Source organism: Rhinolophus hipposideros, assembly GCF_964194185.1.
Source record: "Rhinolophus hipposideros genome assembly, chromosome: 24".
NCBI lineage: Eukaryota > Metazoa > Chordata > Mammalia > Chiroptera > Rhinolophidae > Rhinolophus > Rhinolophus hipposideros.
In genome coordinates this window covers 24809066-24834461 of record NC_138070.1, presented here as the reverse complement: position 1 = coordinate 24834461, position 25396 = coordinate 24809066, and the positions used below count along the sequence as shown (strand labels likewise).

General features: G+C 46.5%; 1 protein-coding gene across 7 annotated transcripts in view; it reads right to left on the bottom strand.

Moving 5' to 3' along the window:
• PKNOX2 (PBX/knotted 1 homeobox 2) overlaps positions 1–25396 on the bottom strand; it is a 257738-nt gene that overhangs the window by 30502 nt on the left and 201840 nt on the right. For all 7 annotated transcript variants that reach the window (XM_081037159.1, XM_081037165.1, XM_081037164.1 and 4 more), the window contains 2 exons: positions 13401–13572; positions 2205–2393 (listed from right to left, as the gene is read on the bottom strand). In XM_081037159.1, coding sequence (XP_080893285.1) covers positions 2205–2393; positions 13401–13572 — 361 coding nt within the window. The remainder of the gene's footprint in view (positions 1–2204; positions 2394–13400; positions 13573–25396) is intronic.

Here is a 25396-nt window from a genome sequence, read left to right as displayed (position 1 = left end):
GGAGATCAGGTTAGGAAGCCCTGGCAGTAGCCTGTGTGTAATTACTTTATTTACTCTCTGAAGCCTGAACTAAGTAGGTGGTGGCAGTCAGAGGAAATGAAAAGACAAGTTTGAGAAATGCCTCGCTGAGCCGTTTTTCCTCTCTTTTCTGGTGTCTTTGTTTTTGCCTGATTGTCTGATTTCTTTCTAAGTGGATCAGAGGCTTTCTGCAGTAGCCACCTCAGGGCCAGCTTTAGTCAGGCAGAGATCTGATGTGGGTAGTAATGGAAATCAAAGTTCTTTCCTCTTTCGTTGGAGCTCAGAAGCACTGTGATCCCAGGAGGACTGACTTTTACAGGCAGCATCTCTGAGACCTTGCTCATGTTCACTTCTCTGCCAGCCCTGTGTCTCCAGTGACCCTGCTTGTGCAGACGCACTTGTCAGCCTCAGGACCCCAACCCTGAGGGGCCGCGGTGGCTGCTAAGCCTGCTGGCCTTCCCTCTTCCCCTACTACCCTGGTACACTTCCAATGCCGGAGCTGGGGGTAGAGTTGGAAGGCCCAGAAGGGGAAATCCAGTGCCTCTCCGAGGACCTGATTATTTCCAAAGACTGGTGCTAATTTTCTGATATGATCCTCACATCTCTGTGAGGCACTAAACCCTCATTACTTTTCCTGACCGATGCATTCTAATTAGATCAACACTTAAAAAAAATTCACAATAGCCACAGGATGGCTTTCCATCTCATTAACTCCTCACTTATTATTTTCATGAAAATTACTGATAAAAATGTGCATCTCCATTTGGTGAGGCCTCACAGCCTCCCCGGCGCCTATCTTGCATCTCTCCTGTCACCGGGGCTGCTCCGCGTCACCATGGTAACCCACAATAATAGAAACTAATAAATTACAAACGAGATGCTCGTTGAGCAATTATTGTCCTCTTTTATGCAAGTTTCTTGCTAATTTTGATCATAAGGGAAAGTACAATAAGACTCTGAAGGAATGAGTCTATTTCAAGAGAATATTAGCAAGCAGAAGCCTGGGCTACTGTTTCCAGGTCTGTAATAAAGTGATTTGGTGATTTCAAACAATGGGAAGAGGAAATAAACTTCTTGCCTCATGTCCCATGCTGTACTCACTATCGAGTCGCAGAGAGATCACACTGGGGTGGGTTTGATGCGATACTTGCCAAAATGTACAAGGCCTGGCTGGCCTTCTAGAGGTCACCATGTCCCTTCCCCTGCCTCTACCAACCTAGAGAGATAGATTATATGCATTTGTCCTAGAAACTTAGGGATAAAATCGGCACCACTTTTCATAAGCACCCTTTCCAGCACCTCTTGCCAATCATCCTTAGCAGGTTTACCCAAGCCTGACTGTCTCATGAGAAGAGGCTACTCTAAACCACCTCCATGTATCTGTCCTAGACTCAGAAACTCAGTGAGAGAGGAAGAAAGCGGGGAGCTTATAGAGTACGTAGACACCAGGGAGTTTGAGGGAAAGGTATCACGAGGAAGCTTTCTTATTTTGTAGGTTCTGGGAAAATATTCTGCTCTGGAGAGAAGAGCCCAGTCTCACCCGGAGCACACAGTCCCTGTTTCCATATTTCCCACTTCCCAGCATGAAGGTGGCAGGTGACTCTCGAGAGAGGGTGACTTGAGGTGACATTTACAGTGGCCCTAACACTTAGGGAGACAGATGTTCCAGGGTAAGGTGAATAACTAGATAATGATCGGGGCAAAGCAGCCCCATTGGAAGGATGTCTTCATCTATTAAGTGGTCAGGATTCAGGGTAGGACCACTTTCCCCCAGCCCTCCTTCTCAGGAACCCAGGGAGCTCAGCAAGTCTTCTTGAGAAGTCTATGGAGCTGGGATGTCTGGGTCCATTCCCAGCCGTCTAGTCCTGCCTCATCCTTCAGGGAAGCTTTCCATCTCCTTAACTCTTGTGCTCATTTCTTGGGGTATCTTGGGCCAGGAAGCCAGGAATCACTTTGGACCTTGTCTCTCTCAGATCTGGTCATCTTCTAGAAAATGCCAATGCCCTGCCGTGGTGGGCTCTGGTCAAAAAGGAACTGTGGTGCCTGATAAATGGAAGGAGTGGCTCAGAGGAGGGACCTTTATGGGGAAAGGATTTGGTGAGTCTAATCCACTTCCTAAGTTACCAGGAGACCTTCAGACATTCCTACAACTGGCTTAGGACAGAGGACCCAGCCCTGGGTGTTACCTGTGAGTGAAGGTTTATGGAGGGCTGGTTGGGGGAGTAGGGTCCCCCGAGATCATTCCTGAGCAGGTTATCGCTGTGCATCTTGGTTTTGAGGCAGGTGATGTAACGGTTACAAAAGTCCTTGCAGAGTTCATTGACTTTCTCCAACTCCAGCAGGTGGATTCTCAGGACCTGGATTGCCTTCACCATCTACGGAGAGGGAGGAGAGGTGAGACCAGGTTTTCTATCACATTCCCCTCGCTGTCTTGACTTCCTGTTCCCAAACCCCAAGCACAGCATGAGAGAGGAGCCCATCCCCTGCCCCAGGTATATGCTTTCTCATCCATGTGATTGAAATTCGCATTATCTATCGGCCGATGGTTTGCTGGCCTTGAGCCCACTGTTATCACAGCTGTTCTTGAGGCAGTTGTGGTACTGAGAACAGCACTGGTCTGGGAGGCAGAGGGCCATGTCCCAAGCCCTCCCTGACGACTGTACAGGTTTGTTGAGAGGGTCATATGAGGGGATACACAAATTGCCAAGGGTAGAATGCTGAATAAGCATGAGGTCAGGGACTGTCGATTCTTAAGCACCTAGTGCTTCCCGTGATACAGGTCACCTTGCAGATGTCCCACTGATTCTTGCTAACTGACTGAATCATCCAGCATGACATAGCTGGGTGCTGGAACACCTAACTGTGGTGGCCCTTTCTGTGACTTTTGGGTTATTGTACGTGTCGCCTCCTCAAATGGACATTCTTAAACTTTTCACGGCGAGAAGCTATTTCTCCATTGAAGTTTTCCCCTTTATCATTGTTATTATTACAAAGAGAAAGTGTTGTGGGAGGTATGGAAAAGAGAGGATGAAAAAAAAAAAAAAACCTGCCCTTGATCCAATCACCCTAAAAGAATGATTATTTCTTTTTGTGCGTGTCTTTTCCACATGCATGTATTTTAACGTAGTTTCAATCACCTTGCGCATACAGGTTTGTTTCCTGTTTCTGCCCGTAGTTTACCAGATGCAGTTTTCTAGGTGGTAAAGTTGTTTTCTCTTGTCTCCCTTCTAGACTGTGTGTTTCTAGAAGTCAGGGATGGTATGCAATTTCCTCACCATGTTTGCCTTGGCACCAATGCATGTGGATACCAAGTAAATATTTACTGAACGGGAGGACGTTACTGAGTAAATATATTTTTTTATTGTAGCAAGTTATTCTGTGTGTGTGCCATACTTAAGCAATTTCTTGTTATTGGGCATTTAGATTATTCCTAATTTTTCAATGTTATCAAAAAATGTTACAGTGACTATTTTCCAAGCTTAAAGTTTTTATTCATGTTTCTGCATTATTTCCTTAGGATGAATTCCCAGAAGTGACAGGAAAAAAAGTTATGGACATACTTTAGGCTCACAATAACTATCGCCAAATTGCTTTACAAGAAATGGTTGTTCAAGAGGTGCTGGAACAATCGGACATCCAGAAGCAAAAAAGTGAAACTTAACATAAATCTCACATCTTATATAAAAATTAACACAAATGGATCAAAGACCAAACTAGAAAACTTTTAGAAAAAAATACAGGAGAAAATCGTCAGGATCAAGGAGTAGGCAAAGAGGTCTTAAAATTGACACCAAAAGCATGACCCAGAAATGGAAAACTTGATGAACTGGACCTCATCAAAATTTAAAATGTTTGCTCTTCAAAAGACCCTGTGAAGAAGCCGAAAGGACAAACAGACTGGGAGAAAATATTTGCAAACCACATATCTGACAAAGAACATACCTGGAATATATAAAGAGCTTTCAAAACTGAAGAGTAAAATAAGTAATCCAATTAGAACATGGGCAAAAGACAACATCAGACATTTCACTAAAGAGAATATACAGATGGCAAATAAGCACATGAAAAGATGTTCAATGTCATTAGCCATCAAGGAAATGCAAATTAAAAACGCAACGAGATGTCATTACGCACCTAACAGAATGGTCATAATAAAAAGTGATAACACGAAATGCTGGTGAAGAACTGGACACTAGAAACTCACACACTGCTTGTGGGTATGTAAAGTGGAACGGCCCCTCTGGAAAGCAGTAAAACAGTTTCTAACTAAATATATGCTTACCATATGACCCCCAAATTGTACTTTTGGGCATTTATCCCAGGGAAATAAAAGCGTATATTTACAGAAAAATCTGTATGTGAATATTCAAAGCAGGCTTATTTCTAATAGCCAAAAACTGGAAACCACCAAAATATACTTTAGCCGGTGAAGGGATAAAGAAATTGTGGTCCATCCATGCCAAGGACGAGCACTCAGGAACAAATAGGAACAAGTGATTGATACACTCAACAACCTGGGTGGATTTGAAGGGAATTATGCTGAGAAAGAACAATAAGTCTCCAAATGGTATATACTGTGTGATGCCATTTATATCACATTCTTGAAATGACAGAATTATAGAGATAACGAACCAATTAGTGGTTGCCAGGCAGTGGGGTGGGGGAGGGAGGGAGGAAGTGTTCTGTATCTTGACTACCATAGTGTGCTCATGAACCTACACATAAAAACTGCTGGTGATAAAACTGCACAGCGCTAAACACACACCCATGCACACCCGCGCGCACTGGTAAAACTAGTGAAATCTGAATTGAGGTGGGTGGATTGGATCTTGGCGATTTCCTGATTGTGAAATTGTTCTGTAGTCATGCAAGAAGGGAAGCAGTACTTCTGTGTTTTAGTTCTTAGGACGGCATGCAAATCTACAATTATATGAAAATAAAAAGTGAGAAAAAGGGTGGGGGCTTGTTTCCTCTGGAGACCCACATATGTTGACATAAGCAATACACAGGAGTCCCCGTTTAACCCCGCCCTCCCAGCATGTGGCTAGCATTTTGAGACCCAGGGAAACGAAAAAACGAGAATCCCTCCCAGAGAATGGTGACTTCTGGTGGGAGTAGAGCAGCGTGGCTGGGAGCGGTGCCATATCCCATTCTGTGCTGCATTGGCATTTCAAGGGCGTTGAATGCACCTGAGGCGTTCCTGCGTTGGCATTTGGATTGTCTGATGGGTAGGGACCATACTCAACTAATTAAGGGTGCTTGGAGTACCAAGTTAGATGAAGTGTCACTGAAAGACAGAAACCAAAAACTGTGTCCTCGTGCAGGGCTCAACCACAGGCTCTTCTCCCAAGGGAGTGCTTCCTCCATGGGGCTGAAACTAATGGAGAGTGTGCTGTCCCAGGCGCAGAGGAGCATAGTGACTTTAGTATGGATTAATTGGACCCCAAAATGGAGTTAGGTTCTGAATAAATATTCGCTCTTGTCTAAATTTTCTACTTTGGTTGTGGAGATCTCGGGTTATGTCTCTCAGAGTAATTAGCACAGTAAAGGCGTTTAATAAATACTCATCGATTGATTGATAACAATACCAAAAAGATTCTTATTCTTACTGTCTCAGGCCCTGTGGCAGACCTATGGCAGGCCTTGTGTTATTTACTCCACAACCACCTCTGCATGTGGATACATTATCGTACATACTTTACAGTTGGAGAAAATGAAACCCAGAGATATGATTTTACTGCTTAAAGTCACACAGCTGGTAAGGACAGAAGTAAGATGTGAAGCGAGGTTGCCTGTGTTGCTTTGCCCTCAATACAGGCTCTCGGGATTTAGGTAGATAAAGAAAATGGCCGTTTAAAGCATGCATGGTTTAAGGAGAAAGTGGCTTGGTGACAGGAATTATGGGGTTCCAGGAAAATCAAATAGCTTTGGGGACATTAAACTTCAGGATTTCCAGAACCCTTTTTGGTAATCTTCTCTCTTTTGGCTGCTCTGGTTTCTCATTTCTCACTCTTGGCCTACCCCCCAAGCGTCAGACTACCTCACCAATGCAGGTAGCTGTTTCCTGGTGTGTAAAAAGAGATGGTTGGACTGTCAGGTGCTCTCTGTTTTCTGATTCTCTGAACATTACCAGGACTCCTGCCCTTAAGTCACTGACGGTGCTAAAAGGGGCCCCAGAAAGTGATCTGGGCCATCTTCCAGGTGAGTGAGTGAAAGGTCCAAACTCCCTCGGACACGTGGCTGCATCTTCTCCTCTGAGGCTCTCCCAGTCAGAACCTTACCACCTCAGACCACCTCTATGTTCATTCAATCTGCTGATTGAGTTCTTCCATGAATTTACCAAATTCTCTCTTGCCTTAACAGAAAGTGCTTACTCAGCCTTCTGTGGGGACCAAGAATATCTAGTGATTCCATCAACACAACCCCTCTTAATTTAACATTATCCATTCAACATAAATATCGTCTCACTATATGCCATACACTGGACAAGGCATCTGACTTGAATAAATTATCCAATTAGTTTGGCCTTCTCTAGACAAAAGAATCCTAGTTCCTTAAACTTTTCTTCTTTTTTTGTCTTCCCTCCCTCCCTTCCTTTCTTCTTTCCTTCTGTTTCTTCTTTCCTTCTTTCTCTGAGCTTTCCTTTAACAGACTATTCTTCATTTTTAACCAACATTTTATCCACTCACTTATTTTGAAATCTTTTTGTGAAGTAATACACACACATTCACACACCCAGAAAAGTACACATATCTCTTCATTTATTTTTAAAATATAGCTAATACGTATTCATTGATTTAAAAAAAAGGAATCAGAAAATACAAATAAGTAAAACAAAATAAAAAGTAAAATCAACCCAGAGAGCTTTGCTCAGATGAAATATACACATACTGTGCTTAAACCAGACAGTGGTGTCCAGTGGCCAAAAGTGGACACACCTTTTGGTCTAATAAAGCACAGCTGAAGGATTACTTTTTCATGGGATAATAGACATGGTTTAAAGATTTAAGAAGGTAGAGTAAATCCTAATGGTATTCTGAGGCAATGAATATGTAAGACCTATTCAATATTACAGAAGAAGATGGGCAATGCCATTAATGTGGGGTGGCTGCCTGGCAGAGAAGAGAGTCTGTGGGGTTTACTGTCAGACAGCCTGGATTTGAGTCCAGACCTACTGTTTACAAACTGGGTGATATTGGGCCAGTATCATGACTTCTCTGAGCCTCAGTTTCCTCATTTGTGAAATGGAGACTTGATCATCCCTAACTCACAAGATTTGATAAGGGCTAAGGGAGATAATAATGTGAAAGTGCTTTATAAACCACAGGGAACCAAAAGCATAGACATTTTTTTAAATGTCTTTTAATCTTTTCTAATATCCTGTTGAATTTTCTATTGCTATTCCATATTCAGCTGTGCAAGAATAATCCTTTTCAGTTTTTCTTCTATATTTATGTTCTATAAATCACCCTCTGTCCTATGTGTTTGCAATTTGGGGGATTTTGCCTCTACATCAGAATAAAACTCTTACTTATTAAACTATTTTTCTAAGTAATCAATGTCATATAAAAAGTTATTCCAAATCTTCTAGAGCCATAACAATTCCATTTAATTTAATGTTGTCATCAAATGTGATAAATGTGTCCTTAATTCCTTTCCCCAAGTTTTGCTTCATCTTTCAGCTTTTCTCCCTCCCTTCCCTTTCAAAATAAAGAAACAGTCCTTATGTTCTAACAAGTACCCTTCAAAGAAGCAAAACAAGCTGCAACCTTACATTTTCGTCTCCTAACACTAGCCCCATAGGTCCCAGGAAAGTAAACGGGACTGGGGATCCTCATTTTCTGTGAAGTCACATGGGTGTGACGTCCTGAACTGATTATGTCTTACCTGGATATTCTGGACAAGTGTTTTAACTTTCTGTAAATTTAGGACAATGATAATGCCTACCTATACTGTAGAGTTGTTGTGAAATTGAATAAGATAATATATGCAAATGTCCTGGACACAGAGCAGCTATTTGATAAACGCCAATTCTTTATGTCCGTGTGTCCCTCCCTTCACCATGAAGGTTCCCTCTAAAAAGTGGCCTCTCTTGTAGGAAGTGGCCTCTTTACTTGATAGTAATAAATCTTGCTTTTGAAAACAATGATATACAGAGCACTTTACAAGTTGCAAAATGCTTTTCTCTCCATTATCTCATTTGAGTCTCATAACCACGGGACACATCTCTCCTGAGGATGAGATTGAGGCTTGGAGATTGGGTACCCCACTAAATTGTACGCAGCAGTTAGGGAGGCGCCCTTGCCCTGGAGGGTATTTTCTTTTCACCCTCTCCTTTTACTTCTGCGAGTTAGGAAGCTGGAAATATTCTCCCTCACTTACATGAAGGAGTTTATAAACACACATTCCTTAATGTGCTCTGATATTTCCTGGGGGTCCCTGGGGCAGCCAACACTAAAATCTAATCCAGAATTTTTCCAGACCAGACCAGCACCTCCTGACCAGTTGGAAGTGCAGGATCACTGGAACGAGGAGTGGGACATGGAAGAAAGGTGAAGACCAGGGACCAAGAACTGCCAGATGATGGGGGGATTGGATGAACATTTTTATGGAAGCCATCATGCATGACAAGTTAAATCACTATTAAGTCAGTAATGCGGCACTTCCACTTAGATGTCCTCAGAATTTGGAGAAGCAGTGTCGTTCAGAGGAAAGGTGGGGTTTTGGGGTTTGACCAACTTGGTGTAAATCCCAGCTCTGTAACTTATTGGCTTTGGGTTCTTAGGTCTTGAGTTCCTCCTCCGAAGTGGGGATAGAAATAACTACGTCATAGGGCCATCACAAGAACCAAATAGCAGAGCAGGCCTCGAGAACAATGGGTTTGGGATGCTGAGTCCTGGGTCTTCCACCTATTGGGAGACTCTGGACAGTTTACGTAACCTTTGCACTTTACTTTCTGCCTTTGTAAAATGGGATAATAATAGTGACGCCCTCAGAGTTGTACTGTGGATTAAATGAGAGGTGGCTAGAAAAACAAGAAAAAGAAGACCTGGTACATAGAAAGCACTAAGAAAACATGAGCTACAGGGCAGAGTTACTGTGAGGAGTGTGGGTACCGGTGCTTGAGACTCGTATGTGATTCTAGCCTCTGCCAGTTGTGTGATCTAAGCTAGTGATGTCACCTCGTGTCTCAATGTCCTCATCTTAAAATGGGAATAATAGTAACACATGCCTTGTGGGTTTAAAAAGAGGATTAAATAAGAAAATATACGTAGAGTGTTTAGAAGAGCACCTGGCACCTGATAAGTGCTCTATAAATGTTCATCGTTGCTAGTGTACATTATTCTTATTTCTTTTCCCTTTCTATGTGTCTGTAGGATTTCTTGCTCCTATCTGGGTGCAGGGAGTTGCACAGAAGGCTGAAGTGAGTGACTCTGAGTGGGGCCGGCCACGGTCTCTGTGGGCTCAGAGCTCTGGCCTGGCTCCTTCTTCACAGCCTCGGGCGTTTGGCCTTGCCTCCTCAGAGTGGGCCCAGGGGCCTGCGGGGCCCCCTTTTGGAGCTGGCTTTGCGGTCAGGCAGCCATAATCTGTCCCTCGAGCCACACCAGAGTCTCATTAAAACGTGCCCCATAAATGTTAAAAAATTTACACATAAAAAAATTCCATGCATGAAACTGAAACCGTAGGTTTTACAGCCTCAGTTTGAAATCTTGCATAATATATAAAACCTTGGCCCTGCACTGGGGGCCTGTAAATCAGATTTTATAAAACAAAAAGCTTTTACCTTTCAAAGGGGTTTGGGGAACTTGCAAATTTTACGAACTTTACCAACTGCCAGTCAGAGGCCCCGGGGCCCAACCTGGGGATCAGTGGGTCTAGGTAAGAAAGAAGCCTGGTGAGCACCGAGGGGTGGGGGGTGGGGGGGTGGGGGAGGAATTGGAGTGGATGGTTAACCAGGGGAGTTAACCAGGGGGGATTCCAGCTAAGCCACCAGGAGTTGGAGATGGGAGGTAGAGCGGGTCAGAGTGTGGAGGTCCAGGAAGAGGTGGTGGAGTTACTCTTTATAAAAGAGGATTTTATTGCCCCCCGGGAGAAGAGAGGAGGGTGATATAGTGGAAGGAGCACCATATTAGGAGCCAGCAGACATGGTTCTGGTCCTGATGCAATTTCTCTTCTCTGGACTTTGGTGTCTCCATCTAAGAAATGGACTTGCTTCTGTCTACGGTGTGTTTTCCCCTAACGTGCCGTGACAGCAGCTGGCTAACCGGGAAGGGAAGTTCCTTCAGAAACTACAGTCTGGGAATCTCTCTGATTTGGGACAGCTCTGGAAGAACTCAGTCCGCCATTCCCATGGGAACTTGTCGGGGAGACTGCTGGGAGCAGCGGAAGGCACGACATGCAATTTGCTTGGAGGTGGGGGCGGGCTGGGCAGGGGTGAGGGAGACCAGCTGGCGGTGGGAGGATTCGTGTCCAGTGGTGGGCTTCGTGGGGCTGGGGAGAAAGCAGGATCTAATCTTGAGAGCTCAGGGTGGGACAAAATTTGGGGGACCCCAGTGTCCTCCTGACAATCCCATCTGTGAATGTCAATATTCAAGGGCATAGGAAAGCTGCCCTGACACACATACATATATAAAATAAATCTCTCAATTATCTCAGCTCATTTGCTTGGGGTCTCTCATTTTATGTCCCTGCTCCACTGCGCAGTATATCTGTCCGGATAAAGAGTTACAGTCCGTTGGGCTACGTGTGCAGGGTTGTAAAAAATACAGATGCCAGATTAACTGGCTGTGGCACTCGGCAGCTGATTGAGCTGATAATGACGCGATCTGACCTTTTTCTAATTTCTAATTATGTGCATCTCGGCTATGCCGGCTACACGATTCTTGTTTTAATGATGGCTCCTGTGGTTGGCCTCTTCATCTGCCTCCTCCTGACACAAGACTATAAGAGGGGCAGCGAAGGGCACTGTTTGGCTCCCCAAGTAAAGTTTCGGGGGCCCAGCCCCAGTCTGGATGGCCAGGAGGCGAGGCTGGGAAGCTGGAATGCCTTGCCTGAGCGATACTGCATTTGAGATGAACCTTCTGGATGACATGCAGTCTTGAAGGCCATTTAGTCCACAAGCCATCTCACTAATGTTTTTATTAGTCACTTGAGATAGGTGTATGAGCTCTACAGATGAGGAAACTGAGCTTCAAAGGAGTGAAGCCATCCAAGTCACACCGCCGGTAACCAGTGAAGCCAGCCTCAGGCCTTTCAGCTCTTTCAACTGTCCCCATTAAAATAATTGACCAATCAACCAATCATGACTGTGGCCAACTCATTTAGGTAAATCAGGTCCATGTGAGTGGATAGGATGGCTATCCAAAGACTGCTCCACCAACTGGACCACTTCCAGCCCCGTCCCCTGAGATAGAAGACCAGGGAGTGGCAGAAGGCTATGGCCGCTGTGGCAGCTCCCACAATATCCACTTCCCTAGGTCAGGCTTGGTGCTTAACAGACACTTAACCCAGGTTTGTTGGATTGAATCAGGAAATCTGATTCTTTGAGTGAATAGACCCAGAGAGACCCAGGTAGTGATGGCCAAGGGAGAGCGTGGAGCTGGACACTTGTTAGTATTTTTTAGGCTGTACTAGAATAGGAGGCTGGCCTCGGTGGGTCTTCCATAGGTCACGTGGCAGGTGGTGGTGGGCAAGGTGTATGAAGCTTATTTCCCCAGGACTTCTACTTCTAAAGAAGATTTAAATACTTTCACATTACTCATCTGGTTTTAGGTATTTTCTATCAATTCAGGTCTCAGTTTCTTTTGGTGTCAAGAGAGGGGACAGGGCTCTGACCCCTCAGGTCCATCCTCGCGCCCACAGAAATGGCTGCCTCACCTCTGGCTCCAAGGCTATGAGTGTAGGAGCTGAAGATCGCTTCACAAGCGCAGTCCTGAGATTCTGATCAGTTGAAAAGCAGTGCGGGGCCAGACCAGCCTGCACTTACTGTCTGACCAATTGGGGATCTGCACGGGGGATCTCTCCCAGGGGACCTGAGAAGACAGTGTCTGGGCTCCTGGGCAATGTGGCTGCTCTGTCCAGCCAGGGCAGAGGGAGGGCCAGAGATGAGCAAAGGTGGGTCTGGGGCTCTCGGACACCTTCACTAACACCGCTGACAGTGTTAGTGGCCGAGGCCTGCTCCCTCTCTAAATGCATTTCCAGGCCAGGGCAGGCTCTCCTGATAGTTCTTCCGGACTCCATAAATATTATATTCAAGTCTCGACGGAAGCAGTGGGTGGATAATTCACAACACAGAATAATACCCAAGTCACTGAAATCTGTTATACAGGTGCACTGTGTGTGATGCGGTTGCATGTGTGTGTGTGCGTGCACACATTTTGTTCCTTCCCTTTTTGGAGCCACATTTGCTTTTCTAATTCTGTTTCCCTTCTGGGAGCAGGTACTGGCTAACCTCTGGATGCAAGAGGTCAGCACTGTAATCAATCAATTTGTGGAGGAGAGTTTTGCAGACTTTCCAAATCACCATGCATAACCTGGGTGATCCACCCACAGAAAAATCAAGAATCGTGGCTAATAATTCCAGGACGACCATTTATCATGATGAATGAACAGAGCCATTGCTTTCTCTCTCTGTCTCAGCAGAATTCCTGGGGCTAGATGTAAATTTCAGATGCCACATCATCGGGTGGTTACCAAACTTTGGTGATTGCTATTGCCCGGGAAACTTTAAAAAAATGTAGACTCACAGGCCTCACCAAACTTAGTGAATCCCAATTTCCAGGTGGTGGAGTCCAGGAATAGGTATTTTTTAAAGAGCTGTAGTGATGATCTGAATGGCAAGCGAGGTTTGGGAGCCTGATCTACTGTGTCCCCCTAACCGGGCAGGACATCTGCAGGCTTCCTCCACATGACCGCATTTCCAAGACTTTCTGTCTACTGATGTGCTTGCATATACCTATCACCTCATCCTCCGCACTGCAGCCCACCAGCCATCGGCTCCTTTCCGGGAAGTTTGACAGATTTACTAAGAAGCCAGGACTCCAGCCCTCAGAACCACTACCCCTGGCATTCGGGGTGCTATGACTCTCCTCTCTTCCTGTCTGCACTGCAAGGGGCTGATAGTGAGAAGCTGGTGCCGCTCCAGCAGGCTGAGGGGGGATGAACTTTGCCAGCAAAACCTGTGCATGAAGCTCTTCATTTGAGGAACTTAGTTAGAAATTGTTCTCAGCTGCTAGAAGGTGCATACAGTGCCTGCTCCACAGCGGGCACACAAAATTTTCTGTTGAATGAATGAATGAATGAAAGGATCATTTCTAGGGCATTTGTAGGGGACTCAGAGGGGAAGAAGACCCTAGCCATGGTGGGGGTTCAAGGGTCTTTACCAGATTGTCCAGTTCTGGGTCATCGCTGAAGAAGGGTTTGTGCTCCTGCTCCTGCTGGTGGACAAAGTTCTCGATGTCCACGTCGAAGCTGGCGGAGGTGATGCACTCAGAGCCCTGGGTGGCCTGTTCACATTTCTCAAACAGCAGCGTCAGGAGCGGGAAAAGAGGGTGCCTGTGGGAACATCAAGAGCTCACACATGTGCACACAGAGACCTGCTGCTGGCTGGGCTCAGAAGCCACCAGGGTACTTCTCCCACACTCCCGTCACTTCTTCTACCAAAGTCCCACTCCTTGAGAACGTCCCCACTCCCCACGGTCAACCTCGATGGCAGCATTTCATGCCCTAGCATGGAGGATCCAGTCTCCCATTCCTTGGGCCTCAGAGGGCTTCTGTTCTTCCCCAACGGGTGCCTAACTTCTCTCTTTGGTCAGATAAGCTGCATGGATTTTTGATGAGGGTGATGGCTGTAATCCTTCAGAGAAGTAGGTGTCCATTTCTGGTTCTAGGTCAACCCAGGAAGGAAATGTGGAAGTGTCCAGACAAGCCCTGGATATTACCATTAGTGGTTGGTCACAGACCCATTCTCGGCCGCCTGGAGCCAGCTGAGGGGCAGCACCTGGTTGTCTGCAAGTGTATACGGGGATGTGTGTGAGCCCCAATTCTCATCCACACATGGTGGGCAGGTGTCAGGTCAGACACCCAGTTCCAAGGATAAGATCTCCCTGAATTTTTCCATCATCACACACTTAGCACATCTGTAATTAAATGATTATTTGCTCACTGTTTTTCTCCAGGACTATTCCTGTCTTAATGGTCATTGTATCCTTAGGACTTTGCCCTGTATGCTCATAGCAGGCACTTAACGATTGGTGACCAGTAATAAATTAAGGAAGGAAGAGTATGTGAGTGAGTGTGTGTGGTGTGTGGTGTGGTTCTGTGATGTAGTACGTAAGCTGAAGGGCTTACCTGACTGGCTCTGGGGCGCTTGGCTGAGATGTCACCCACTATGGGAATCTCCTTTGACTGCACCTCCCCCACCTATGCTGATGGCTACTTGAGCTCTTTGCTTTATTACTTGCCTTCTTCACTAGACTGTGAGCTACATGAGGGCAGGAAGCAAGCCCACCTTATTCATCACTGTCTGTCCAGAGTCTAGCAGAAGTGTGGGGAACCCAATATTTGTTGAATATATGTATGTTATGCGTGAGTGCCTATAGTATAAGTGCATATCATTCTTATTTCTCTGCAGCACGTGGGAACTGCTGTATTAACACCCAGTATGTGTGCATGTGTTTGCATGGGTTGTTGACACTGGACCCTGGAGCCCCATTCCCTCCCACAGCGGTCCCAAAAAAGCATCTGCACATCCGCTCTTGTCTTTTTCCTCAGTCCCCTGGGCCCATGAAATCTAGTTCTTTCTTTTTGAATAAACCCTTCTTGCTGGAACGGGAGGAAGTATGTGTGTTGGGCCTGGCCCCAGGCCTCTGCCAAAGGGGGTATTCTGGCTAGCATTGTCCAGTAGGATTTCTGCAACAAGGAAATGTCTGACAGTGTCTGCTGTCTAACGTGGTAGCTACCGACATTTGAAGTATGACTGTTGTGCCTAGGACACCGAACTTTTTTTAATTTAATTTAATTTTAACTAATTTTAATTAAATAGCCACATGTGGCTAGTGGCTACCATACAGGAACACGCAATACGACTTGAAAAATAAAAACCAGACTGTTCCTTTCCCATCCAGCACACTATGATTAAACACACTGAGAGAAGGACTGAATATCCAGCCTATACAGTGTTTGGGGAGCCCTACGAGCCTGTTCCATTCTGGGATTCTAATAATTCTAGACAAAAAGACAGGTGTTTAGCACCATCCACACTCAAACCCATACCTGCTGGTCATTCTACTCAGGCTCAGGGGCAGTGTGAGGCGGGGAGTACAGATTTCTACTTCAGATGAGCTGCTTGGCTTGGCGGACCCTGCCGCTGGACACTACCTCCCCAACCCATGTTTCGGGAGCTGATGCAGAAGCCGCTGAGCCCCAAGGCTGCAGGCTGTTTGTCGTCTGGAGGGAAAAGGGGGTCAAAATCTGAGGGTGGACCATCTGCAGCCCCAAATCTCCAGAAGATCTATTCAGCCCCTTCAGAAAGCTGGTAGGAAAAACAATGGGTTCACTTAGCCATCCAGCTGAAGACAAAGAGAAACCAGGTGAAAGGGTTAAACTCCAGTATAAGTCTTCATTTGCAGCCCCTAATGCCGCGGCATATTATAGTCTAATCTAACCTGATCCCAGTTTAATGCAAGATTCTCCTGGCCCTGAGTGGAATACCAAAGAAAGCCTCGGTGCCTGTAATTTAAGCAGAGCCTGCAGTGGTTTAGCTGAGGGACATGAAAGGCAAATTCCAGACGGTGTTATGAATTATTGCGCCTGATGAACCTTCCTACTCTCAACAGATGCCTGCTGCCATTTAAACAGCCACTAGATCAATTAGGAATGAAAGGCACAAATCGACTCTGTACAAGGGCACTAAATTACCAGGAACTAATAATCCGCAGCACCGTGCTAGGTGGTGGGGTGCACCCCCGCCGGTCACCGCTTGTTCCCTTCTCACTGGTTGGAGGGAGGTGGGCAGCTGCTGAATGCAGAGGGGATAATGTGTGTGTGTGTGTGTGTGTGTGTGTGGGCATGCGTGCGTGTGTGTATGTGTAAGTGTACACATGTGCATCTGTCAACGAGAGCCAGTGTGAGTGTTGTGTAAGGATGCTGTCCTGTCTGTGTGTTTTTATTCTGTGTGCACACACAGTGTTGGGTCTGTACAGTGTGTATGCATGTAGGTTGTATATACAGACTGGGGTGCAGATGTTTCGTGCAGTGAATGCATATGCCCTATATTGTGTGTAGCGTGTGTGCATGTGCCATGTGTTATCTGTATGTTACTGCACAGGGATTGAGTGTTACGTGTACACAGCATGAGTTCGTGTGTGTCAGGGGAAGAGGGATCTGCCAGTGATTGCATCCCCCGCTACTAGCACTAGAGTTGGGGTGGGGAGAGGAGGGTGGTCTCCTCTGCCACTGTCCTTGCCCCTGCAGGGAGGAGAGTGATCAGGGAGGGCCTCTCTGAGGAGACGACATTTAAATTAAACCTCGAATGATGAGGAGGCGCTCATGCAAAAACCTGAGGGAGGGGTATTCCAAGCAGGAGAAAAAGCAAAGCACTTGAGATAGGAATGGGCTTGGCATGTTTCTGGAACAAAATCCAGCCGAGTGGGACGGGAGCAAGGTAGGCAGGAGTGGAAAGGAGAGAGATGGGGTTGAAGAGGTAAGCAGGAGTCAGATCGTAGGTCTCAGAGGCAGCTGGGCTTTCAGGGGGTCTGGAGGTGGGCTGTGTAGGCATTGTCACATACATTGGGAAGTAAGGTGTACCTTCTATGCAGAGCCACAGTATAGGTCCTTTTTATAAACCTCTCACTTCCAGGTTTCAGATGTCCCTAAAATATGTGTGTGGGGTGGGGGGGCATATCTGGGGGTGTTTTCTATGGCTTCTGCCATATGCTTCTATGGAAACATGTGCTCCATCCTTTCTCCCAAATTAACCAAGGGCTCATGGAGCACAGAGCATGCTTCTTGGATGCTGGCATGGCTGCCTCTCTCTAGGCCCTGCCCTCCTCAGCCAAACTATCAGCTCCCAAATCTTTCTTTCTCAGACCCCACCCTCTCCAGGCTCCTGCCTCTGGTTCTACCCATCCCTGGATCCCTGATCCCATGAACTCAGATGGCATCTGAGCTTAGCCACAGTTTTTCATATGCATGGCAACCAGGGACAGTGAGGCTGCCTGTGGCTTCCATGCTCTATGCACCTGGCTCCCTCCATAAACCCAGGCTGTTACCCGCTACCTACTACCTCAAGTGTAGGGACCACTGAGACACTTTGAACCACCCCCTGAGAAACAGGCATAGTTTCCTAAGGACTCAGCAGGGTTTGTAGCTGTAGTCGTGCCATGGGCTTCTCTAAGGCTGTTCTCAGCCCAGTACCCAGTCCCTTCCCCAGCTGCCAGCCTACACCTGCCGAAGTGTTGAGCAGTATTTCTAAGCTACCCTCCTACATCACCCCATAAGGGTGGGAATAAGGCTGGCAGCCACCTTCAAGGAGCCCTTTCTAGCAGCTCCTGCTTCAGGTTTGGGTCGGGGAGGGGTGCGGTGAATAGGGCAGGGAACCTGAGAGCTGGGCAGCTTAGCCACCTGGGACATGAATAGCACTGTGTGTGCCAACATGGATGGGAAGAAGCCTTCCCGGTTAAGCATGGGATATTGGTTCTGTTATTCTCGGCCTCCCCTGAGCTTTAGTTTGTCCAACTGAAACGGGTTTTAAGGAGTTCCTGTTGCTGCTGTCCAAATCACACCCACTGTGGATCAATGCCCTTCAGAGGCTAGAAGCAGGAATGTGGATATTTGGTTCCGGGACCCAGATGACGATGAATAAGATGTGAAAGATGGCCGTTAGATTTCATTTCCAAAGAGCTGAAGACGTCTGACCTCCATAAGAGCTCACCGTTCTCCCTCCCTGAACTCTCCCCTCTTTTCCTCAATGTCTCCTCTGCCTGACCGCCCCCTCCACCCCAATCTCTCTTAAGCTGTTCAAAATTTGGAGGAAATAAATCTCACTGCACCGATTCCGTGAGAGTTTGAGCCTCGTCAGTGCAGAACAAATAAAAGGAGTGAACTGGCATGACATTTTACTGCAGAAGAGAGGTCGTTTCCAGCCACTAATAAAAAGGATTTGACACAGACTAATAAAGAGAAATGAATTTCTCTAATGGCCTAATTTAGCACACTCAGCACTGCTTGTGCCTGGGTGCTGGGAGGGCTGACGGAGCCTGAAGCAGGACAGACGCGTGGCTCCAGGAGAGGGCAAGAAGGGATGATCTCAAATAACATTTTATTATTTCTTTTTCCTTTCCTTTCCCTCTCCGCACCCCACCCTTAGCACCTTTCCTCAGGAGCATCTGAACCAAAATCAAGCTCAAGATACGCAGTTCCTGTTAACGATCCAAAGAAATAAAGGCCCCCTTCTCTGCAGAATCGCAGTCGTGCGCTAGCTTGAGGTGATTAAACCGGATGTGTTGATTTCTACAGGGGTTTAAGCCATCGTTTGGTTTAATTACTGCTGACATTTCTGTCTTCGTGTTTTTTTTTTACATCACCCAAATTCATTGGCCTGGAATGCCCAGTTTGGGGCCAAGATGTATGGGAGCAGCCCCCTACTCTCTGGTTCCTAACTGGGCAGGATTTTGGCTGAAGCCCTTTGCAGAGGTGAATGTCACCCACTCTGTAGCAGCAGAGAGGCTGAGACAACTAGCTCAAGCCTCAGGTTTTCTTCAGGGCAAAGTGATCTCCTTCATCCCCACCCCCAACACACACACACACGCACACACACTTCTGGTAAGGCTCCTGAGAGCATCCTAGGGCAGGCGGGCTTCCGCACAGCCCATTTTAGCCCTCTTCTCAAGACAGATGTTCTTCATGTAAATTGTCCCAATAGGTTTCCCTAACATTTTCAAAGACCACCTGGGATAGAAGACCACAACTTCTTGGTAATTTTTATATTCATCTCTGACTTAAAGTTCCCCTATAAGGCTGAAGCGCATTTCCTTTTGTTAAAAGGACTCAAGAAAAAACAAGAGGATTCTTCTGTTTCCTTCCTTCTTGGACACCCTAGGTTTAAAAAAAAATTCTTTTAAAGCATTTCTTCCGGCTTAGAGGATCAGACACAGAGAAGCAAAGACAGGAAAAAGCAAGAATGCAAAAATATAGAGCTTTAGAGAGGCCAAGATGTAAAGAACATGAGAGACAGAGAGAGAACATAGCCATGTAGACAGAAACAGAGCACCATAGGCGGGTAGGGAATGGTCACACTCAGCGGGGGACATTAGTGTTGATTCTCTTTCTGGGTGATAAACCTTGTGATTCACAGTCATGTCACTCCGTCACTTCTGAGCCTCTCAGCCATCCCTTCCCTTGTGACCTTGGCCAGGACAGCAGACCTCAATTATGGGTCCAGCCAAGTGTGTGGCAGCTTGTTTGGCTATCCACCTCCTCTCCCTGTGACTGACCTTGGAGCCCCCAGGCCTGTCCTGCACCTCACCTCACAGCCTAGACTCACACGGCTGGGGAGGGGAGGCTGGATGGGGTGAGGCCCAGTGTCTGTTATCACCCTTCCCTGAGCCCTGGCTGCTTCTTCCAAGGAGGATGGCGGATCAGAGACCCAGGCCCTTCCTAGCTGAGGGTAGATGGCGGTTCAGAGGGTGGAATGTATGGTAGGACAGCAACATTTCTGGATGGAGATTTTCAGTGATGAGCCGGTGGAACCAGAAGCCTGGTCAGACTGCTGCCGAGGACATCGGTCTGTTGGCTGGTGAGGTGGGGTAAGGTAGGGCAAGCTGCGACAAGGCCGGCTCCCTAGTTCCCCAAGCGAGTCTCTGCTGACACACAGAAATCTCAAGTTGCCGCAGGCCCACCACCCTGAAAACTGCCGAAAGGCTAGAATTTGGACCTTTTACTTCTAGTGCCCCAAGTCAGAGGTCACTGGGATCACAGAATCAGAGACAGCACCGTAGAGCCACTTTCCAAGACAGCCCTCTGCCCCTTTCCTGGGCATCTATTCATGGCCGGAAGGCCTATTGCAAATATTCATTCTGAGATCTGTCATGAAATTTCTCTTGGATGAAATCAAGTCAATATCCTCAGATGAACACCCAAGGCTCTTCGTGGTGTGGCCTCAGCTTTCTTTTCAGTGTTTCTCCTCGACAGAGTCAGCAGAGAATGTGCTGGATGGACAGACAGCAGGTGGCCCCAGGACCGTGTATTGGCACAACCCTCTTCACCAGCTCAGGGAAAACGGACTCCTGTGCTCCTGCTGGTCTTTCTACCTGAACTGCATGTTCCAGTGTCTCTACCTGTGCCTTATAGTCATCTTTAAAATCTAGCTCAAAGTGTTATGCCTTCTAGAAGGCTCTCCTGACAGTCTGTCCAACAAGAGGAATCATGACCTCCTCTTAACCTTCAGGGATGCTTCGGGGTTCCCACCTGACCCTCATCCCAATTTAGGGGGAGAAGCTGGGTGGTCTGAAACAAGCGTAGACTTTGGAATCACATAACTGTGTGGCTTTGGGATAACTTACTGAATTTCTCTGAGCCTCAGTTTCTTTCTTCTTTTATAAAACAGGGACAATACTGTTACCACAAAGGTGATTGTAAGGACTAAATGAAGAAGCATGCAGAGTGTCTGGCACTTAATAAGCCGTTCCTTTTCCCTGGAATGGTGTGTGGGCACCTTTTTGATTCAGGGCAACATTGACACCATCCGCTCCAATCAATTTATATTCCCATCTCCACTGACTCATTTGGCAGAGAAAACAAGCCCACATGCCAATTCAAATAGAGGTACAGAAAGAGGAGGAGGAGAAGCAACGTATAATTTATCAAAATCCAGAACCTTATTTTTTTTAACCAAAAGAGCACTGCCAGTAAGAATTTATTTTTATTTGCCTTATGACATTTATTCAATTCTGCTAACTATAGTTGTTTATGCACAGATCTGTATTCCTCACTATGTGGTCAGCTCCTCTGGTCCATGAACTCGCCATACCTCCTTTTGAATTCCCAAAGGTCAAGCATAGTGCCTGGCACACAGAAGAGGGTCAGTAAATATTTGGTGAATCAGTGCATGGGAATGAGTGAATGAGCATTGGCTATGGGAATGAAGGTTCTGAGACACAATCCTAAGGTTCTTTTGGGCTCAGAATCCATTCCTACTGCAGTATTGGGACCAGATATTGTCATCTGGCAGCCTCTAGCTACAGTTGCTACAAAGGGACCTGCCTTCTTTGGGCTCTGCTGGGGTGTGTATGGAGTAGAGGCTGGCAGGGTCCCAGAGGGAGGGGAGTGATGTGAAGAAAGTAGTCACCCAGCCCTCCACTCCACCTCCCCTCTAAGGAACCAGATGGAGAAAGCAGAGTGGGGTAGAGGGGAATAAGCCAGCAGCTCCTGGTTGGATGTATTTTTACTTCAGGTGTGACGTTGACATCATTCGCGTGTATTTTTAGTCCTGCCCAGTGGGCGGTGTGTTAGCCTGGGTTGCCTTGGAGAGGACTTCTTCTTCTTGCTAAATTGGAATTGCATCTGCTAGGGTCTGGGGGCTCCAACTGGTGATCCTCTCCCAAGTGGTGGACAGGTCTATTCCTGGAAGTGTGGGGCCCAGGGCAGGCCAGAGTCCACGCTGTCCTCTCCCTTCACACACACACACACACACACACACACACACACACACACACACACACACACACACACACACACACCTCCCTCTTGGCACACTTAGAAACATGAAATCTCCAGAAAGTGATTGTTAAGGCTAGCAGGCAAGGGTCACAACACAAAGATCCTAAAACTTGAGATCTGGTAGGATCTCATGTCCAGCCTCCTCATTTTCTTTTCAGCTTTACTGAGAAATAATTGGCATACTCATCCCTCACTGTATGAGTTTAAAGTACACGGCAGGAGGTTTGATCTACATATATTACGACTAGGTTACCACAATCGGCTCAGCTGCCATCTATCTTCTCATATAGATGCAATAAAAAGAAAACGGAACAAATGTTCTATTTGGGACGAGAACTCAGGTTTATTCTCTTAACAACGTTTCTGTATATCATATAGAAGTGTTAACTCTAGTCACCATGCTGTGCATAACATCCCTAGTACTCATTTATCTCATAACTGGAAGTTGGTACCTTGGATCCCCTTCCTCCAATTTTCCATTCCCCTACTAATAACCACAGTTTGAAATCTTTTTCTATGAGATCACTTTGTTTGTTTGCTTGTTTTTAGAATCCACCTAGAAGTGAGATCATACCGTATTTATCTTTTTCTGTTTGACATTCCACTTAGCAGAACGCCTTTAAATGTCCATCCAGGTTGTCACAAATGGTAAGATTACCTTATTTTTTATGGCTGAGTATAGCATATATAATATATATATATTATATATATATATAATATATAATACATAATATATTATATATATATATATATATTATATATATATCCTTTATCCATTTATCCATCGATTGATACCTAGGCTGCTTCCATTTCTTGCCTATTATAAATAATGCCGCTATGAAGATGTGGGTGCAAACAGCTTTTTGAGTTAGTATTTTTGTTTCCTTTGAATATATACCCAGAACTTGAATTGCTGAATCATATGGTAGTTGAATTTTTTGAGGAACCTCCACACTGTTTCCCATAGTGGCTGCACCAATTGGCCATCCCACTGACAGTGCATGAGGGTTCCCTTTTCTCCACATCCTCGCTGGCAGTTATCACTCAAGTTTTTGATGACCAGCTCCTTCATGTTAAGGAGAGGTAACTCAGGCACACGCTCACGCACGAAAAGAAGTCTTTCCCAGGGTTAGACAGCTAGTTAGCGGCAGTCAGAGCTTCTATCCAAGTCACCAGAGATTCCACCAGTTCCGAAGGAGAAAGTACTTCAGGGGAAGGGCTGGTGTGGAAAGGGGAGCTCTGTCCACTGCGCCTTGGTCACTGACAGTGACTAAACATATACTCACACACGTTTGGTGGCACTTTGTAAGTTACAAACTGCTTTTCCATGTGCTTATTGAATATAAATACCCAATATTCTTATTATTTCCATTTTATTGATGAGCAAACTGAAGTGCCATGTGGTTAAATAATTACATCAAGCTAACAAGTGACTGAGTTGAGGTTTAAATCTGGATATCCAAACTCCAAATTTGTGCTTTTCTCTCCTCCCACGTACTATTTTTGAACGATTATTAGAATTACTTCATCCTCCTCCCCCTCTTTTTTTCCTCTAATGTCCTTGAGTCATATATATGTGTCCTGGGGTCACAGAACTGAGCTGCCATGTTTACCTTTTGAGCATCAGGACCCTTACAATCCAAGATAATCTCTGCTCATCAAATGAGTTTCCAGAAGAACCTTCTCTCCTAACAATACTTTGTGGGTTTAGAGAGGACTTTAATGTTTTTATAGATCTTTTGTTTTCTCATTTGACACCTACCTGGTGGGGGAGGAAAGCTTACTTAAAGAGGTTAAATGACGTGCCCAGTGGTAGTGTCAGAGCTTAGATTGAAGTCTCAGTCTTATGTTGGTTCCACTTGACCACGAAGTGGACCAGTGCTTGGGAAAATCAGAGAGTGGTACTATGGTTAAAAGGGCAAGGCTGGCTTACTGCAGCCCTGATGAGACGTCATCAGCCACCTGAGCTCTCAGAGCCCCTGCTTGCTGGCTCTCCTCCCACACCACCCAACCCCAGTGGCACTAGTGGAAGGCCCAGCAACTGGTTGCCTTCCCTCTGGTAAGGAGGCAGATCCAGTCTCTACTTCTCACAGTCCCTACTCACAAATGGAGCCACCATTCATCGAGAGCCTTCCATGTGCCGAACACTGTCTGTTAGCGTTGGTTATCTCCTTTAATCCTAACATAACCTTGTGAGGATGAAAGTCATTAGGATTCCAGGCTCTGCATCTCGTATCAGTCTTGGCCAGATACCTGGACTTCTCAGCTCTGCCTAGGCCAGGCGGTGAGCTGTGGGACAGCAGGACCCACTGCCTTTGCACACACCTGCTCCCTGGGCTGGAAAGCTGCAGCCTCTGTGCCTGCCAGCAGCGTGTGTGGGGCTGGGATTGGGGCAGGATATTCAGATGCCTGCAGGAAGGGCAGGGCACAGGCTTTGTCTGGTGCCAGGAGAGAACTGAGCATGGTTTTACCTCTAGATTATGGCTCCAGCAGGGTCACTCTCCTGACTACGGTCAACAGCTGAGATGTCAGCTCTGATGCCAGTGTCTCCACCTGCTTCCAACAACCAGAAGTGTCTGTGAGAGCTCCCAGCCCAGGATGCAGCCTGGAACATCTGCTCCCAGCACCTAGTCCAGAAGCATCTGGTCCAGACTTTTCTACTTGGAATGGCTGAGCTTGTCCCCCATCATTCTCAGGCCAGCTCACCCAGCACGTTCCAGGAATGACCGAGCACAATGCCAGGGAAGGCATAGGGTTAAGCCCCAGGGTTAACTCTCTGGAGCCAGAACACCGTTTGGTCACAAGGTGGAAAATTTCCCTCAGACACTTCATTAGGAAGTCCCAGTTCCCAGGGTCCTGGCCGGGCAGCTGCCCCTCCCCTCTGCCCACCCTAAACCTAGGGGTTCCTCCCACCCCATCTTCCAGCCCAGCCCCAGGAAAGGCAGCTGGGCTATCATTTTCCGTGGGCTTCATCTCCCTTGGGAAAAGCAGTGCAACTCTCTCACACTGCACTGTGGGCCAGTAGCGTGCAGTCAATTCCACAAATACTTTTTTAAGCCATCCTATGTACCAAGTTTATGATAGCTACTTTCTATGTCACCTTTCTCCCACTTCCTGGACTGATTCTTCCTTATTCAGAACTCCTTCTGAAACTTAACATGACACTTTACACATAGGAGAGTTCAGTGAGTGTTTAATTGAACTGCAGTGTGAAGACACTCAACTGGGAGCCCTTGCCTGTCTTGTCTCTTGATGCACCATCTCAGCATTTACCTTCTAGCCTGACCAACCCCTGCTTGCATGTCCCCAAACTTCTAATAGCAGCTAACACCTACAGAGTGCTCACCATATGCCAGACCCTTCTCCAAGCTCTTTGTGCATTACCTCATTTAATCCTCATGAAAAGCCTGATGAAGACATAGTGTTATTTTTAGCCCTATTTTACAGATGAGGAAACGAGGCCCAGAAAGGTTTAGTGCCCAGTGGTGAAGCCAGAGGGTAAACCCAGGCAATCTAAATCCAAAGGCCACGATCCTAACTCTGGATTTTGTCTCCTTGAATGCACCAGACCCCTTCCATTCCGAACAGGCCATGGGCACACATACTGGCTCCTCCGTTTGAAACACCCCACCCCACCCCAGTCTACCTAGCAAACACCGAT